We start from the raw sequence: 18,567 nt of genomic DNA, 5'->3' as shown, positions 1-18,567 counted from the left end.
AGCAGTCCATTAATATTAGGAATTGTAGGGGTTTATAGGAGTTTAGCTTTATAAAATTCTGTTGGAATGTTATAGGGTGAACTTTGTTATTAAAGTGCTTTGACTTTTAACATCTAAGCATTCGATCATGTATAAAGTTAGGAAGGAATGAGTTCAGTAGTTTTTGATGACTGTTGAAGCTTTATTTTTTAGGTTTAATATGCAGATATCCTGAAGAAGACTATGAGTCATTCCCATTACCAGAATCGGTTCCCCTCTTTTGTTTACCAATGGGGGCAACTATTGAATGTTGGCCATCAAATAGCAAATATCCTCTTCCTGTTTTTTCTACATTTGTATTAACTGGAGCTTCTGCTGAAAAGGTACTAAGTCATTCAACAAATTATAGCTATGAATTTTGTGTAAATTTGCAAATCTTTGTAGCAGTGCACATTTACAAAACAAACAAGTGGTGAAATTTAGGCTATTATAGATATTCTATTTTACTTTTATTAGCATGTGTTTGATAAACAGTAGTGTAGTACTGAATGGTGTTAATAGTTAGAGGGTAAGCATGGGAATCTGGAATACCTAGGTTCAAATCCTGCCTTGTGGCATATAGTAGGTGTGTGACCATAAGCAAGTCAACATAACGCCTTAGTGTTCAGGCAGTTCTCTAAGATTATTAAATTGCATGTGAGTTGCTCTTCTGTGTGGATGGAATTTCTGTGTTGGAGTTCTCTATACCAATGAAATTACATGTCTGGACAGAAAGAAAATGTGAATAAAGCAACTCGGGCATTTCTAGATATAGCAAAGAAATCATTTTATTCTGTCTCTCCAAGCTCTTCTATGCCATTACGATAAAAGTTTTTACAGTCACAACTTATTCCATTAAGACTAACTCTAGCGAAAGTCACATCTTTCATTGACATGCTTCCTTAAAAAATAGCTTAAATTGACACAGAAGTATTGGCAGAATCTAGAACTATACTTTTACTGTTTCCACTTCCCTTCCCATGATGTAAAATTGTTTCCATGGGTCACTTAAAAAAAAGAATTTTGGTAGAACAGTTTTCACTCTTTTAGAAAAACAAATACAATAGTCCAGAACAGTATCTTATTGTTAGTTGAGGGGGCAGGGGGAAGAGGTTTAATGTTCCCAGAATATTTTCGTATTTAGTTTGTGTTAAAGAATATGAAAACATACATGGTACCAACATTAACTATTTTGCAGGTTTATGGTGCTGCTATTCAGTTTTATGAATCATACCCTGAGGAGAATCTCACAGAAAAACAAAGATTTCATTTGGGATTAGCATCTTCTACGGAGGGGAAATCTGATAGCTCCAAAACAGTTCACACTAATAAATGCATCTGCCTTCTTTCTCACTGGCCTTTCTTCGATGCCTTCAAGAAGTTTCTGACTTTTCTGTATCGTTATTCCATCTCTGGACCTCATGTCCTTCCCATTGAGAAGTAAGTTGGAAATTATTTTGGTTCTAATTTTAACTTTTGTTAGACTTAATATATAGTTTTTGTGTTTGTGAATTAACCAAATTTCTCATGGCAAATAGGTCCCTTGATGTAACATTTCCTAAATATGTAATTCTGTTATTTTAATTTCATATTATTTCAATGCTAGCATTTGAGTAATAGAATTATATTTTTAGAGAGGGTTATATCAAGAGATCCATTTCCAGGTGAGAGGTAATGTAGTACACTAGATAGAGTTGAGCTCAGTGTCGTGAAGACCTACTTCTAATCCACCACAGGCATATTCTGGCTCTGAGCTCCTGGGTGATTCACTGGGCCTCTCCATGCTCCAGGCAGTCTCTAACAGCAAATGCAAGCAGGTGCCTGTATATAGCAGAAGAGAGAGTTTCTTCATCTGGAATTCCCTATATCAATAAAATCACAGCCTGGTCTAAAAAAGAATTTCAAAAACTACTGCTGAGTTTTGTTTTTGTAACAAGATTATTTCTGTTATCTGTTATTTCCAAAATGAAACATACATATTTCTCCCATATATTTTTTCTATAATCAATGATTTTTTTAAAATCCTGAGCTAAAACGTGTTGCATATTTTTGCATGCGTCATACTCCCCTGGCAGAATCATAGGATTCACGGAGGACCAGGATTCAACTCTCACATATCACACCCAACCTGAATGATGTCAGCAAGTCACTAGTATCTCTGTGCCTCAATTTCTGTAAAAATGAGGTTTTTGTATTAAATGGCCTCTAAGTTTCATTCCAGCTCTGAATCTATGCTTGTATAAACCTATGATGCATAATAAACATTGAACTTGAATTTAAATTTTTCCTTCCCCATTTAAATATTACATATCAAAAATAAAGGAATTGGGTAAAGTTTACATCTGATGAGACTAAAATAAGTAACTGTAATAACTTACATTTACATAGTATTTTATAGTCTATGTTTTCCCCACAACAACCTTTTGAGGTTGTTATTGCAACCTCATTATTATTGTCCCCACTTTACAGATGAGCAGACCAAGGCTTATGTGACTCCCTCAAGGTCATATAGGTGTCAAGTGGCATGAATTATAGTCAGGTATTCTGATTTCTAAAGCCATTACTCTTCCTGCCACCTCATTCAGCCTTTCTACATTTTTTTGCATAAGGATCTTATACAACTAATCTACATTTCTTTGTTCTATATTTGTCCGTCATGCTATTTGTCCCACTTGTCATCAAAGCTGTCATGAATTTTCGAGCACAGAAGCCGGAATGATCCAGTTTTCGTTATACAGTGACTGAATTTTCATGTGGGAGTTGACATATCTTCTCTCTAATTTTGCCTTGCCCCACATTTGTCTACCTTCTTCATTTTCTTCCTAACTATTCATGCAAATAATTTAGGTCAATGAGGGCCTAGTGCCACTTATTCTCCTGTATTATAATAGCAGTTACTAACAATTTTATTTGATGCTTCATCGTGGAATTAAAAATGACCCTGGGTGCTCAGAGGTTCTGCCAGTGGGAGAGGTAAGCTCTTCTAAGACACTGAGGTTTTGAGTATGGTCTCAGGAATGGTCTATATATTTATTGTCCGCAAACTATCCAACCCAGAGTAGTTGAGACAGGCTTGTCACCAAGCTGATAACAGGATAATGCGCTTGTCATCCATAGCAACTCTCCAGGATCACTTACTACAGAGAAATTGTGATCTGTATCTGTGGAGAGAGTACTCGTGTTGGCAAAATTACAGACTTTTGAAGTACAGTTACATGTGTACTTGTCTTTCCTATGCTACTAGACAATACAATTCATAGTAATAGCTAGCATTTATATAGCAAAGAACCTTACAAAAACATTATCTCATCTTATCTTTGCACCAACCCAGCCAGGCAATCCTGTAATTATCCCTGTTTTTACAGGTGAGGAAACTGAGGCAAACAAGTTAAATGAACTGCCTAGGGTCACACAGCTAATAAGTCTGTGGTTACATTTGAGCTCAGATCTTGCTTATTCCAGGTACAGAATTCCTTGCCTATGATAAAGTAACTAGAACATATTCGTTGAACAAATGAATTTTCATTCTGATGATCTATAATGATTTCAGTTAGATTTGAAGTTCTACAATTAAAATTATTCCCAAGGGAGAACAGAAAAATATTTTTAAAAGATACACACAATATAAAAATGAATCAATGAAAAAAGCATTAACATCTTGCTCTCTAAGGATTTTTTATCTTCATAATTCCATGTCTTTATTTTCTGTAGTGTATAAATCGAGATCCATTTGTAGAGATGAAATTTTTTTCCTGTAGGAAAAAAAAGTAACACCAATTTTAGAATCTATTCCCTATTAGTAAAAGATAAAAATCAGTCAGTAAGGGAACATTTATTAGGCTCCTTCTATATACCAGGCTCTCTGCTAACCAGTTCTGGTGATATAGAGAAAGGCAAAAGACAGTCCTTGCCTTCACAGAGCTCAGAATCTAATGGGGAGATGATACACAAAAAGAAAAGTGAAGGAGGGGCCTGAAGAGAGGAAGGAAGCTCCCAGACCAATGTGGCCCAGGCAGGGGTTTGAGGGGAGGTATGAGTTTCAGGTTCCTGTATTCTCGTGGGATGCTGAGATTCTAAAGAGCTTTGATGAAGTCCAATTGAGATGGCTTCCCTTGCCCGGGTACTTTTTTAAGTAGAGGATCTGGGAGTGACATGATTCTTTCAGGGAAGTTGAATATAACAACAGTGACAATAATAGCAAACATTTATAGTGTTTACTAGGTACCAGGCACTATGCTAAAGTACTTTATAATGATTACCTCATTTGATTCTCACACAACCCTGAGGAGTAGGTACTATTATTATCCCCATTTTGCAAATGAAGACACTGAGGCATGGAGAGTTTGAGTGACTTGCCCAGGGTCATGTGGCTAGATTTGAATTCAGGTCTTCTTGGTTCCAGGCCCACTGCTCTGTGCGCTATGGCACCACCAAGCTTCCCATTCATTATAAAGAATCACTCTTTTACTCAATCATCCTCCCAAAGGTGAATTTTTAAGAGGTGAATCTCTTTGATATATGGATCTTGTCTGAGAATGGTCACTTTGAACAAAGTGTGCTGCAGACTGATACACTGGCTGTTTCAGCCTCACAAATGTGAGGTGAACTACAAACCTCTCTGCCCCTGTGATGATCTCACCATGTCTGACCTTTCATTCCTTTATTCACTAAAGCACAGGATCCTAGATTGGAGCTGAAGAGGAGCTTGGAGATCACTAACTCTCACCTCTCATTTTTCAGTTAAGAAAACTGAGGCTGAGAGAAGTGAAATTACTTTCCCAGGCTCAGAAAGACAGTAGTTGATGCAGGATTCTAACTTGGAACTTCATTCCAATATTTATCAAATTCCTTCTATGCATTCTAATAGATGCTGGGGAAGAATACAAAGATAAATAAGGCATTGTCTAAATAATTGTTCTATGTAGATTGTTCTTAATATGAAATGGAGTAAATATTTTGGTAATATAATACTATGTGGTATAACAGGTGTAATGACTCTTACATATGGTGTTAGTTTGTATTTTATAGTATAAAATGCTTCAGAATTAAATTTTTCTTAGGCTGACATTTTTCTCTTATTTCTTGTAGGCATATTTCACATTTTATGCACAAAGTTCCTTTTCCATCTCCTCAGAGGCCACGAATTTTAGTTCAGGTAACAATTTCTTGATTTTTATGATGTTATATAAATATTTTTTCAGTTTTATAAAATTTAAAATAATAAATTTCTGATTGGGGTTTAGACATTGATAAATGCCCAGATTTCTAATGTTGTGTGAAATTACACAAGCCTCTTTTTTGTACTTCTAAATCAAACTAATACTTAGTTTCTGTTAAAAGGTTGAATCATGATAACAAACAGATGAATACTTACAAAGGAAAACATATATTTCATCATATTAATTCATATTTGATGTTTTAAAATTTATATTCATTATAATAATATTTAAGAAAATTGTTAGGGAGCTAAAGAAAAATGGTTGCAAAAGAAAGGGTAAAGATAGAAAAAAAGTGATGGTTAAAATAGTTTCCTCAAAATCTTTGTGCATTTAGTGCACTTAGTTATGATAATGATAAATGGGAGAAGGAAGTTTTTAATGGCATTGTCATTAATCTTATACATGTTTGCTCTGTGATATGACTTTTTAAAAAAAATCCATTTTGGGGTTTTGAATGATTTGGTATTTACTGTAGCTCCTTTGCCATTAATGAAGTATTTATTTAAAACACTGTTGCTCTAAATCTATTTCAGTTATCACCACATGATAATCTTATTCTTAGTCAACCTGTATCCTCACCTCTTCCTTTGAGGTAAGTAAAGTTACATTTTCATATAAGTTCAAATTTATTTAAACCTTTTGTGAAATTTTAAATGCTCATTATGCAATGAGGTATCTTTTTTATAATTGTTCTCTACTAGAATATATTACAATTTGAAATAATGAAAATATTTTGCTATAACTTTTTTTAAATTTGAGTCTCTTAGGATTAATCTTTATCTAATAGGTTTTGAAGTCATATAGAATGAGTATAATGAAAACATTGAATATTTTGTCTATTGTGAAGTGATTTTTTAATTTAGAATATTTGCTGCTTCATATGTCCAAATATATATTTTATGAAAAATATATTGCTTTGTTTTCATTTCCCCCCCAAAATTATATATTCTAAATGTAATTTGAAAGAAGAAAAATAATTATGATTCTAGTATTGCAGACTAACAGAACAACATACTTCATCAGTTTACAAGTTAAGAAAAACGATGAAATGTGTTTTCTTGTCATAATATAGCACCTTAAATTTGATTAGTAACATACTTTTCTTTTTTTCCCAAGTTAATAGTATTTTATTTTTTCCAATTACATGTAAAGATAGTTTTCAATATTCATTTTCATAAGATTTTAAATTCCAAATTTTTCTCCCTCCCTTCTTCTCCTTTCCCCTCCCTAAGACAGCAAGCAATCTGATATAGGTTATACATGTACACTCATGTTAAACATACTTCCACATTAGTCATAAGCAACATAATTTTCTAGTCGTAGAGTTGTAGTCACAATGTAATTAAGTTTTTATGTAGTATATACCTGAGGGAGGAGAGCTACTTCTATTTTTTACCTTAGTTTTAAAAAAATTGCAAATGGTTTCATCAATAACTTACTTTATATCTGTTCTCTCACTTTGTAGCTCTGATTCCACATTTTCTGATAGAAGTAGCTATTAACTAATAATATTTTCTGAATAAGCTATTTGATTGTAAATCAATGTCTTGCAAATGTAAAGTGTTTTATACATATTTAAAAATAAGAAAACAGTTTAACAGTTTCATTGCCATAGATATGTACATTTTATGCAGCAAGTGTATTTTTTAAAATCATGTTTAAATTGAATTACATTTTAAATGCAGTAGATGAACTTGATATTAAAAGAATAAATTAGCAATTCCTTTTGTAAAAGAAACAATCACACCTAACTTATCTTTTGGTAAATCCAAATTTTTATTTATTGGTTTGTTCTAAATGAGTTACATATCTTGATTGTGCAAAATTGAAATGGGGATATATATGTGCCATGTCCAAAAAGTGTTTTTTACATGCTCTGTCTCTGCCATCCAACTAAAGCACTGCTTTTTAAATCAAGATCTTCAAAAGTTGATTTTTCAATATAAATTAAGCAGATGAGCAACCCATTTCTGTAGTAAAAGTAATATGGAGGAAATTAGTGATTTTGGGGCCACATAAGCACTGAATTGTTTTCATTGTGAGTTTAAAAGCATAATAGCAGAAACCAGTATGACTTCATTAGGTTTAAGACTGAGTATCAGAAGCACAGATTGTACCTAATCGATATTTTCTTTTTTTAATCTCTTATCTTTCAGACAAATCTCATGATTTTTTTTCTTCCAATATTTATTTATGCTCGTTTATATTTTTGTTAACAGTGGTGGCAGGTTTTCAACACTGCTACAAAACCTAGGCCCTGAAAATGCTGTAACACTACTTGTGTTTGCAGTAACAGAACATAAAATTCTCATCCATTCCCTGCGGCCTTCTGTCCTGACTAGTGTGACGGAAGCCTTAGTCTCTGTAAGTATTAATTTCTTATTGGTTTTTAGTTTTTCAACAGACTTATTTAGGCAGTGTTAAACTCTTTTGATGTTTTAATTTGAGTTATTTTGAGGTATATTTCTCCTGAAATGGCTGGATAGCAGTTGATATGGAAAAGATCTGGGGGGGTCTACCTGCATTGCGGAATCAAGAAGGGCAAATACTATATGACAACCAAAAAGTCTTCTGCCCTCCTAGGTTGCAGACTGTTCATATGCGTATGGAAAGGAGGGTATGCATAGAGACAAATCTGCCCCAGTAAAATTACATCTGGACCACTGTGTTCCATTCTATATACCACATTACAGGATGTTTAAAGTTTGAATGTGTCCAGAGGAAGATGATAGGGGGACTAGAAACCATTCTGTATAAGGATTGATGGAAAGAATTATAGTTATTTAGCCTGGATGAGAGAGGATTTAGGAGGGAGAAGATAATTGCCATCAAAGTTGAAGGGCTGTTACATGGTAGAATCAATCAGTCATCATGCATATGTTAAGCTCTCTGTGTGCCAGGCTTACAAGAAAAAAGAAAAAATATAATCCATACCCTCAAACAGCATATATTCTATTAGAGGAGAGAGACAACATACAAAAGTCATATTCAAGATGTATCTGGTATATATGGACCAGAGGGGGAATAAATTTGTTTTTTCTTTCCTCCTAAAAATATCATTAGGAGCAACAAATAGAAGGTACAAAAAGGTAATTTAGGGTCAATGTAACCAAAATCTTACCAACAATTAGAGCTGTCTCAAATTGAAATGGGCTCTTGGGGAAGGTTCATAGTTCTACCTCAATGGAAATTTTCAAGGAGGTTTGCTAAGTTCCACCTCATTGGAAGTTTTCCAGTGGAATCACTTGTTGGTGATGATGTAGAAGAAAAGATTCTTGTGTAAAAATGAACCAGATCATTTCTGAAGTCCTTTCCAATTCACATTCTGTGAAAATTCAGGGGGAATTTTTTTTATTTTAAAAATGTTAATGTTTTAATTAAGTCAATTAATGAATTAATTAATGTTTTAATTTTAATGTTTTTATTTTTAGATTTATTTTGACGTGTTCATTATTATGCTGAAATGCCTCTGAAGATCATTGATTTTTATCTATGTGGCTACTCATTCTACTACGTAGATCACAATCCATCCATACTTTAGTAAAAAAACCATTGTCATGAGCTTTAGTGGCTGCAAAAAAATCATCCTCTTGTGGCACCCTTCTTTAGAGGAGGAGCCTTTTTGACTTAGCTAACTTAGACCTTGGATGATAATGAGACATCAAGTCTAATATGATACCAATATTTAAAGCCTTCCCTGCTTGGGAGTACCTACAAGAACTTGCAGTGCATTCCACATCGAGGCATCAGAGTAGGATTGTAACAGACGTAACAGATGTTAGCTCTGGTTACAAGTGTTATCCTTTATCAAATGTTGGAAATGAAACGTGTGTTTTAAAGATAATATGTTTATGTAATTTGCTTATATTGTAAACAGCTGTTTTCTTTTATTTGTCATTTATCCAAAGATGATATTTCCTTTCCACTGGCCGTGCCCATATGTTCCTCTTTGCCCGTTGGCTTTAGCGGATGTTTTAAGTGCACCATGTCCATTCATAGTAGGGATTGATTCAAGATACTTTGATCTCTATGATCCACCACCAGATGTTAGTTGTGTTGACCTAGATACCAACACCATTTCTCAGTAAGTATATCTTAATGAGTTCTTCTGAATCTGACTTTGTAGGTATAAGTATTTATTTTATGAACATTAACTATGGTTCTTTCAAGATGTATTTTCTACCTGTATTAAGATCTGTTGCTATCTTTGAATCAGCTTTATTTACATTTTCAATAGACTGAATTTCTAAGACTCAAGAGCTCTTTGCTTAAAAGAAAATAGGTTCTCCCCACTACAGCTCCTTAAATATGTAACCTTATCCATTTTTTGAAAGTTGGAAGAAGAAAAGTTAGAATTAAAGAAAAGAAAATTAAAATCTCCCCTCAAAGCAAATAATAAATTATTGGTGAAATCATAGGTGCAACCTAGAACTTACTTTGAATACAGTTTAAGAGTTTAGTTTCTTACAGAGTGACAATGTTTGCTTCCTCTGTATGAGGATAGTATTTGTTCTTAATACTATCATGTTTAAGTGGTTGTGGAGTCTTATTGCACTTTATAATTTCCTTGTTTTGTTTGTCCTTGAAAGATTCCTTTGTTTAAATTTTGAATGTATTTAAGCTATTCAAGAGAGAGGGAAAAGATAGTTGTGCTACAGCAGGGGCATACTTTATATCTTTGTATAGGGAGAGGTCTTCAGGTTACTCTCAGTCCGTCTTTGTACTCTCCCTATACGTAGTGTGCTATCCTGACTGAGGTAACTGAAGACATCTCCTAGAAAGAGAGAAAACAAGTAACCTGCTTACATATTTGTTTATTAAAGATAATTCCTTTTCTCAGTTGATTTGTGAAGCACAATAAGTGGTATAGCTTTTATAGCTTACATATGTAAAATGTGAGCATATGCTTCTATTTATTAACAGGCACTTAGATTTAATAAATTTTTGAAGACTTTGGTACCTTAAAATAATTCTGATGCTAATCATTTAACCTTAATGCCAGTTTTAAGCCATAACTTCAGCTCCATGGAATAACTAAAAAACATAGGAAAAAAATTTAGGCATGAAAACATATTTTGGTTAAGTAGTGATTCAAAGACTTCCCAGAAGCACGAGTGAATATTCATACTTATTCATAACTAGTTGTTATTGCTTCTTCTCATAAAATATTTTAATCATTGGTTAGTTGACAGTATTTTAGATACTTTTTTTGCTTTATGTATTTTTCCTCACACATTTTGAGAAGAAATTTTAAAATAAAAATGTTACCCATAAACTTCTTCTCACCCACTCTTTTATCTTTCAACTTTGACATTCTAATGTTACTTCCAGAAGAGGCTTAATGTTAGCAGACTCAACCTTATTTTTTACAGGGAAAGCTAAAACAGTAGAAAACATCTTCTCACTGGAGTGAGAGAAGTTAGACAACACTCTCTCTTAATATTCCTTGTGTAGCTGTATCTTTGATATCTTCATATTTTATCTCCCTTTTGCTTTACATAGGATGAATGGGCTTTCATCCCTCCTAGTCCATGTCCTTGGTGTACAAAGACTTGAGCAGTGATTAGCAGCTCCCTTTTCCCTTGAATCAAAAGATTTAAGTCCCAACCCAGAAATTTAAGCGAAAAGGAAATATTAAGTGAAATTCTATCTTTTAAATCAATTGTCAATAATGTACCTCTCCTTACTCTCTGGTGTTTATAAATATATAGAATATATACATATATATTAATATATAAAGCAGCATTTCACCTTGAGTGAATTGCTGGAAGAAGAGAGAAATTTTATAAGAGATAGCTCTTGCTGTGGGGGACATTGCCCCAGTGACAGGCTGAACATGAGTTTGGAACAGGACTCTGAGAAGCAAGTCATCATCTGGATTACTAAGTGGCCTTTGAAATTCATCAAAGATAGACTTGGAAGAGCCATTAGTGGGATGTGTTTTGTGCTGTGGAGGCGATTTATCTTTTGATCCAGAAGAATGTCAAGTATTACACACGTGGGCATTATAAATGTTGGACAGCATCTGTGACTGTAGTCAAGTCACTTAATTTCTCTGGACCTTACTTTTCTCGGTTCTAAACTGAAGGAATTGAATTACATGATTTAAAAGTTCTTCTCTAGCTCTGCGATACAATGATGAGTATAACTAGATACTAAAAATTTTCCTATTGTTGTATAATTCCGGGTGAGTCACTTGTCCTTTGTGAAATAGGAAGTGAAAATCAAAGACTGGTGAAGTTAGCAAAAGGTTGCTAGAAGATAAGGATGCAGATGCTTAATATCTTCCTCTTTAGTTTTAGGGGAAAATGTTAAGGAGAAGTAGAGGTAATTATGAAAACTTTATTAGATGTAATCAGAATTTTATATTGGATACTATCATGGGAAATTTTTCAACAAGAAAACATAACACATGAAACAGAACTGCTGTATTACCTTTTTCCATGGACCAAAAGTATTTGAAAACAAAGCCAGAGCCATGAAAGAAAAGTTAATCCTGAATTAAAATCTACTTTTCAGTTTCTTAAAAATCATTTTCTTCAGTTACTTAAAAATAATTTCCTATGTCCTTGACATAGTGGTCACTGTCACTTGGCTATGCTACTACAATATTATAATAAGTCTTTCACAGCAGGACCTGTGGAAGCAAATGGAGTACAGTTTCTACTTCCAGCCTGTGTGGTAGAGAAGAAAGCACCCTGATATGTCTCACACTAAAGCTTTCATAAGGCTGAATTTCTCCTTCCTAACTTTTTGCTGTTTTGTGAGGAAATATTTTTCTCAGTCTCTACCATTTTCCAATACAATGTTCTGAAGATGATTTTATATTATAAATTGGTATTGGTCTTGGCTGCCATGTTTTTTTCTGTTTGGCAAGATGATGACTGGCTGAGACAGTTTCTTTGCTAACTTACTTCCTTGAGAAAATTAAACCTCTAAGAAATAGCAGTAATCATTGTCATTGCTGATACTTTTCTCCATATTTCTGCATAGGTGGCTAGTATAATTAATAGATTGGATTGGAGCTATTGTAATTTCATTTACTGTTTTCTAATTATTATCTTCTTTTCTAAGTTGATACTGATTTTGACCTTTGGTCCAGTCATGCAATGATCTGATTTCACACAAAAAGCAAATTCTGAAATTGTTGCCATTTCATTTTTTATTTTAGTCATTTCTTATTTGCTAAGATAATCAGTTTCATTTTTTTGGAATTGAGTTTTGGTGCTCACCATGTTTAATGCATTCTGTTTTTTTTCTTCCTTTCTTCTTGAAGAAAGTATCCATCATGTACTGGCATGAGGCTGCTGAATAATCTTTTTTTAAATAATATTTTTCCCAATTACATGTAAAAACAATTTTTGACATTTATTTCTTTAAATTTTGAGTTCCAAATTCTGCTTTTGAATAATCTGCAAACCTTGGGCATCTTTCACTTCTTTGTTCAGAACCATGTCTTCCAGCATAGTTTTCACCATCCTCCCCATGCATATCTTCATTTTGAAGTTATCAGGTATTGAGGTTTGTGTTGCCTTGGTTTGGAGAATCTTGTCAAATTCTTCATGGGACTCTACTTTGTCAAATAACATGACATATAAGCTGCAACTGTCTTCATGATGATCCTATTAACTTTTCTCACTCCTCATTCTTCTTGAAATTTTTGTATCATTGGATGTTGTTTATCGCAGCATCATTCTTTATCCTCTTTTCTCCTGGGTTTTTATGACGCTGTTCTGTTGTCCTTACAGTTCTTGGCATCTAGTAAGAGTTTAATAAATGTTTGTTGATTAATTGATTGACCGATTGACCACTCCTTCTTGGTCTCTTTTGTAAGAGCATCATCCATATCCCATCCCCTGTGTATAGGTGCACCTCAGGGCTTCATACTAGGACCCTATCCTCTAATCTTTACACTTTCTTTGTCATCCGTTTTAATGGGTTCAGCTATCATCTTTGTGGAGACGATCCCCAAACCTCATATCTACCCCTCGACTCTATTGAGCTCTAGTCCTGCATTATAGCTAGTACTCTAATGACACACTCTTCTGGATCCTGGATCACCTCAGCTCTATGATGAGTCATATGAAGAAAAACCAGTCAGGCAATTAACAAGTATCTATTAGATATTTACTAAGTACCAGCAGTTGTAATTATTGTTAGGTATCTTTGTAAAAAAGAGACATAAAATAACCCACAAAATTGGATGTAGAACTGGAATTGTTATAGAAGGACTTATTTTAAAAGATTAATTCTTATTTGAAAAAGAGGCTATATTTTTATTTCAAAGTATTCTCATGTTTCATAGAATCCTAAGGGATCAAAGAGATTTTCTAGTTCAATGGCCTCATTTTAGGAGTGAAGAAACTGAGGCCCAACGGGGTTAAGTGACATATCCAGGGACATCCATCTAGTTAATAACAGCTAGAATTGTAGAAAAATTTAAGATAATGGTAAACAGAAAGGAAAATATTGAACTGAACAAACTTGGATAATTTAAAACTTAAAGACTTGTGGCATCTTTTGAACAGGAATATTACATATTTTATATTATATTACATGCATATTTCTTAGCATCACATAGTACCTTTACAAAAGTAAATCATATGTGAAAACACCGAAAAATTGTAAGTAACTGTAAAAAACGGTGAAAAACAAACACATCCTTTTAATACCGTACCACGATAAAAATAGTGATTAGTGCAGGGAACAAAAGCAAAATATACAAACCTAAATGAAGAGTTAATGATGATGTTCAGAATAATGAGTGGGTCAAAAAAAAATCAGGGCAACAGTAACAATGTGAAAATGATGAAAACAGTAAGAAAATATACATAATTTCTAGGCTTCAACTAAAGTCATACTGAGAAGAAAAATTATATCTCCAAAAACATACAATAACAAAATGGAAAAAGAGAGGCTTAATGGATGAACTATGCAATTTTTAAAGTGAGAAAATTGAGTAAGCCACAGTAATCAAATGAGAGGAAATCTAGAAAATTAGACTAGAAGTAGATGAAATGAAAAACAATAAGAATATGGAATTAACACAAGTAAATTCTGGTTCTTTGAAAAAACTATGAAAATTGATAAATCTTTAGCTAACTTGAATAAAAAGAAGGGAAAAATCAAATTACCAAAAAACAAGGTGAAATCACAGCAAACAGGAAAAAAAGAATGATGAGAAGCTTCCATACACAATTTCATACCAGCAAAACTGATTTTTTAAATGGAAGATTAGCTCCAAAAAATGTAAAATACCCAAATTAACATTATGTGAAATAGAGTTCCTAAATATTATAGTCTCAGAAGAATGAAATGGAAACAGCTATAGAGGAAATACCAACAGAAAAAAATCCTGCTCCCATATAGGTTTAAAGAGTAATTAATACCTATAGGAATTATTCTCAACAATTTGGAAAGGAAACATACCATGAAATTCAGTTTGGGTGACAAATGTCCTAAGACCTAATAAGCCAGCAAAGGATAAAACAAAGAAAGAGAACTCTCAGCCATTATCATTAACATTGTTTAAAATTTTTTTTAATAAAATCCTAGCAAACTGACTATAGCAATTCATCCAAGAAACACTCACTGTGACCAAGTTGGATTTATATCAGTGATGCAAGGATAGCTCAACATAAAGAAAATAATATAATTAGTCATTAAAAATGAAAATATCTCAAACCACATGATTACACAGAAAAGATTTTTGACAAAGTACAGCATTCATTTATGCTAAAATCAAAAACAAAACCTTTAGAAAGCAAGGCAAAGAGGAATTTTTAAACAATAAGATTAATAGTACATTAAAAGGACTATTTGCTAATGACATGATGTTTTGCTTGGAAAATTCTAGAGAATTAGCAAAGAAGTTGAGTCAATTAATAGCTTCAGTGAAGTATCTGAATCAACATCACATCCTATGTAGCAATAACAACATTTAGGAAGAGATAGTAGAAAGGGAAGTTTCATTCAAAATAACAAAATGCATAAAATATCTGGAAGTTAACCTAAGGAACACTCAAAACATACACACACACACACACACACACACACACACACACACACATATGCACATATGTATGATTATAAAATACTTCAAAGAAATTAAAAAAAATTGAAGGTATATTCATTACTCATGTTTAGACCATTCCAGTATAATTTAAATTATACTATCTAAATTAATTCACATTTTTAGTGCTATGTTAATTAAATTACCAAAATAATACTTTTAGAGCTAGACAAAATAATTACAAGATTCATTTAAAAGAACAAAAGGTCTAGAACAAGGATTCTTAATCTAGGGTCAGTGAATTTTATTATCATTATTATTATTATTTTTTGACAACTATTTAAACATAATTGATTTTAGTTGTATTCCTTTGTACTTTATTATATGCATTTAAAAACATTTTTCAGAGAAGGGTCCATAGGCTTCACTATGGACTGCTAAAAGAGTCTATGATACAAAAAAGATTTTAAAATTCCTGATCTAGAATATCAAGGAAAATAATCAAAAACCCCCAGCCTCTGATAGATGTGCTTTCTCTTCTTTATCTTGCCCAGAACTAGTCCTTCAGTTCATTTCCCAACCATGATCTCCAAAACTTTTCCCTCCATTCTAGACATTATCTCTATCCTCTCCTCACTGGAAACTTGGACTCCTAGAACCACCCTGGGTTTTGAGAAGTGGTAACCTTTCACCTTATCTTGCCTAGAACCAGGTTTCTCTCTCAATTCTGCCTCAACTTTTGTGTCATTTGCAAATTAATTAAGTTCAACATCATCAAAGTTGTTGATAAAAAATATTAACTAGCACAGAACCAGGGCTAGCTTACTGGATCACTCCATTAGAGACCTGTCTCTGAATGTTATTTCAGTCCGTTAATCACTACTATTAGGGTCCAGTTATTTAAATATTTCTAAATTCACTTAACTGTGCTATCATCCAGCCCACATCTTTCCACCTTATCCACAAGGATGTCATGAGAAACTTCATCAGATAAGCAATGATTGTGATATTCCTTTGGTCTAGTAGTTTAGTAACTCTAACCAAAAAAAGGAAGTGAATCTGTCATAATTTGCTTTTGATGATGCTGACTCTTAGTCATCTCTACTTTGCTTTTTAAATGCTCATAAATTCTTTCCTTAATAGTATATTTGAGGATTTTGTCAGTATTTGAGGTCAAGCTTACAGGCCTATAATTTAAGCATTCCACTTTATTCTCCTCAATTAAAATTGGGATAACATTTACCTGTTTCCAGTTTTGTAGCACCTTTCCAATTCCCTGTAATTTTTCACAGATCACTTACAATGACTCAAAAATCACATCAGTTAATTTCTTGGTACTCAGGGATATCGTCTCCCTGGATCTCATGACTTGAACTCCTTAATGACAGCTAAAGATGTTCTGTCACAAGGATGGTGAAAAGAATCATGGGAGAGTCAACTGACATGCCCTTTCCTAGAGCAATGGTAGTATTGATTTGATAACTGTTCCTAGAGCAAAAGGTGGAAAGTAGGGGTAAAAGAGTACTGCAGGATATACATACTTATCAGCAGGGCAGATACCAAGGAGATGACTGGGGTGGGTTGTGGAATGAAATGTCTGGAACAATAGAAATATAATGAGCAATGTGTATCATATTTTCTGACTTATCGAGCACTAGCCCAGGGCTGTGGTTCCAAAATTGAGCACATTTATTCACTTAGGGTATATTCTCATTAGGTTGAGCGTTCTGGGGAGAATTGCTACAGGGTAGATGGCAAGCTGATGGATGGGGTGGGTGGTAGGTGATAGTTCCAAGGCCGAGGAGCTGGCATTTGATCTTTTTAGTCAGTAGGGAGCCATTGAAAGTTTTTGAAAATATAGTAACTTGATCAGCATTGTTTCTTTGGAAGGTAACTGGAAGAGCTGAGGAGGATGGATTGGAGAGAGAAGAAATAGGAAGCATAGAGAGCAATTATAATTATGTTGGCCAATTCGGATGTTGAACTGGGATGTTGGCCTGGAGACAGCACTGTCAAGGCTGACTGAACTTAAAAACTTAGTATCTTGAAGGATAGTGGTATCTTTAACAGAGCAAGGGAAATTTGGAGGAGGGATGGGATTATAGAAGAAAACAAGTTCCATTTTGGACATACCAAATTTGAGAGAACATGTAGGTGGAGATGGCTATCAACCAATGGTACTGAGGTACAATTTATATAGATTTGCATGTCATATGCATAATTAAATCTATGACAATTGGTGAGAGCTTTAATTCAATGAGTGTTTATTAAATACACAGTATATTCAAAGCATTGTTAGGCACTGAGACTACAGAGACAAAAATGAAATAGTTCCTGCCTTCAAGGAGCTAACATCTTACTGAGGAAATAAAACATACCCAACTTTCCAGTCAAATTTATTTTTACTGCCTCTCATAAAATGTACTTCATCCTCGACCTATTCCTAAATTCTAACTCCTAGTCTAGAAAGGCAAATTCTTTATTCAACCATCATCTTCTTAATTAGTTGTTTGCTTGCTAAATCTGCTTTTTCTTTATTCTGAAGCTCTTACATTTAATCTGCAGGAGCAATGGGAATACTAACTTTGATCCTAAGGGATTCAGTTTCTTGTCCAGGACTTCATTATGCCTAGTGATCATTATCAGTTTCCTTTTAACAATATCATTTGCTTCTGTGTGAAGTGTCAGAAGCATCATGGTATGGTGGAAAGAAGGCTGGATTTAGAGTCAAGAAGATTTGGATTCACATCTTTGCTCTGACAGTTCGCCGTTTGGCAGTTTTGAACAAGTCTCTTCTCCTTTCTGAGCCCATTTCCTCTTCTGTGAAATGAAGGGTTTAGACCAGAAGATCTCTGGTTTCTGACAGTTCTAAAACTGTGACCCTGTGATCAGGTTAGAGAAGACTCAGGAGGCCATTGATCACATCATGAATGCATGCTCTAGGAAGATATCATGTCTTCATATCAGCTTTACATATAGCCTCTTCAGTACTGCATAGCAGTCGGGTAGTCTCTATTACTCTTTGTCCTTTGACTATTACTGAACTATCTTTCTCCTGATGGCACTACGTCACCATTCATTGAGGTACAGAAAGTATTTGCTTATGGGAAGAAGCTATATTTAATCCAAATACTAAGTTTCAGGTAATCAGTGGTCCTTTTTCCCCTCTCTTCTCTTTGCCAAAATACTGGCACCGGTTAGGATTCTTCTATCTCTTCAGATTCCTTTTCAGCTTTCCCTTCTTTTAGAACTGTTGGATTCTTCCTGTTAATTGGAGAGTGAAGAGATGTTCCTCTACCCCTTTTACCTTTCTCTTCT

At 33.8% G+C, this 18,567-nt stretch overlaps 1 protein-coding gene across 6 annotated transcripts in view; it reads left to right on the top strand.

Annotated features, from left to right (window-relative positions):
* The window catches only part of DENND4A (DENN domain containing 4A), a 161,453-nt gene that overhangs the window by 88,675 nt on the left and 54,211 nt on the right, over positions 1–18,567 (top strand). For all 6 annotated transcript variants that reach the window (XM_036736751.1, XM_036736749.1, XM_036736748.1 and 3 more), the window contains exons 6-11: positions 193–362; positions 1,217–1,458; positions 5,107–5,173; positions 5,771–5,829; positions 7,457–7,601; positions 9,146–9,321. In XM_036736751.1, the coding sequence (XP_036592646.1) occupies positions 193–362; positions 1,217–1,458; positions 5,107–5,173; positions 5,771–5,829; positions 7,457–7,601; positions 9,146–9,321 (859 nt within the window). The remainder of the gene's footprint in view (positions 1–192; positions 363–1,216; positions 1,459–5,106; positions 5,174–5,770; positions 5,830–7,456; positions 7,602–9,145; positions 9,322–18,567) is intronic.

This window comes from Trichosurus vulpecula, chromosome 8, assembly GCF_011100635.1.
Source record: "Trichosurus vulpecula isolate mTriVul1 chromosome 8, mTriVul1.pri, whole genome shotgun sequence".
In the NCBI taxonomy this organism is placed as follows: domain Eukaryota; kingdom Metazoa; phylum Chordata; class Mammalia; order Diprotodontia; family Phalangeridae; genus Trichosurus; species Trichosurus vulpecula.
Note: the sequence above shows the minus strand (reverse complement) of the source record. Positions and strands in the feature narration are given on the sequence as shown.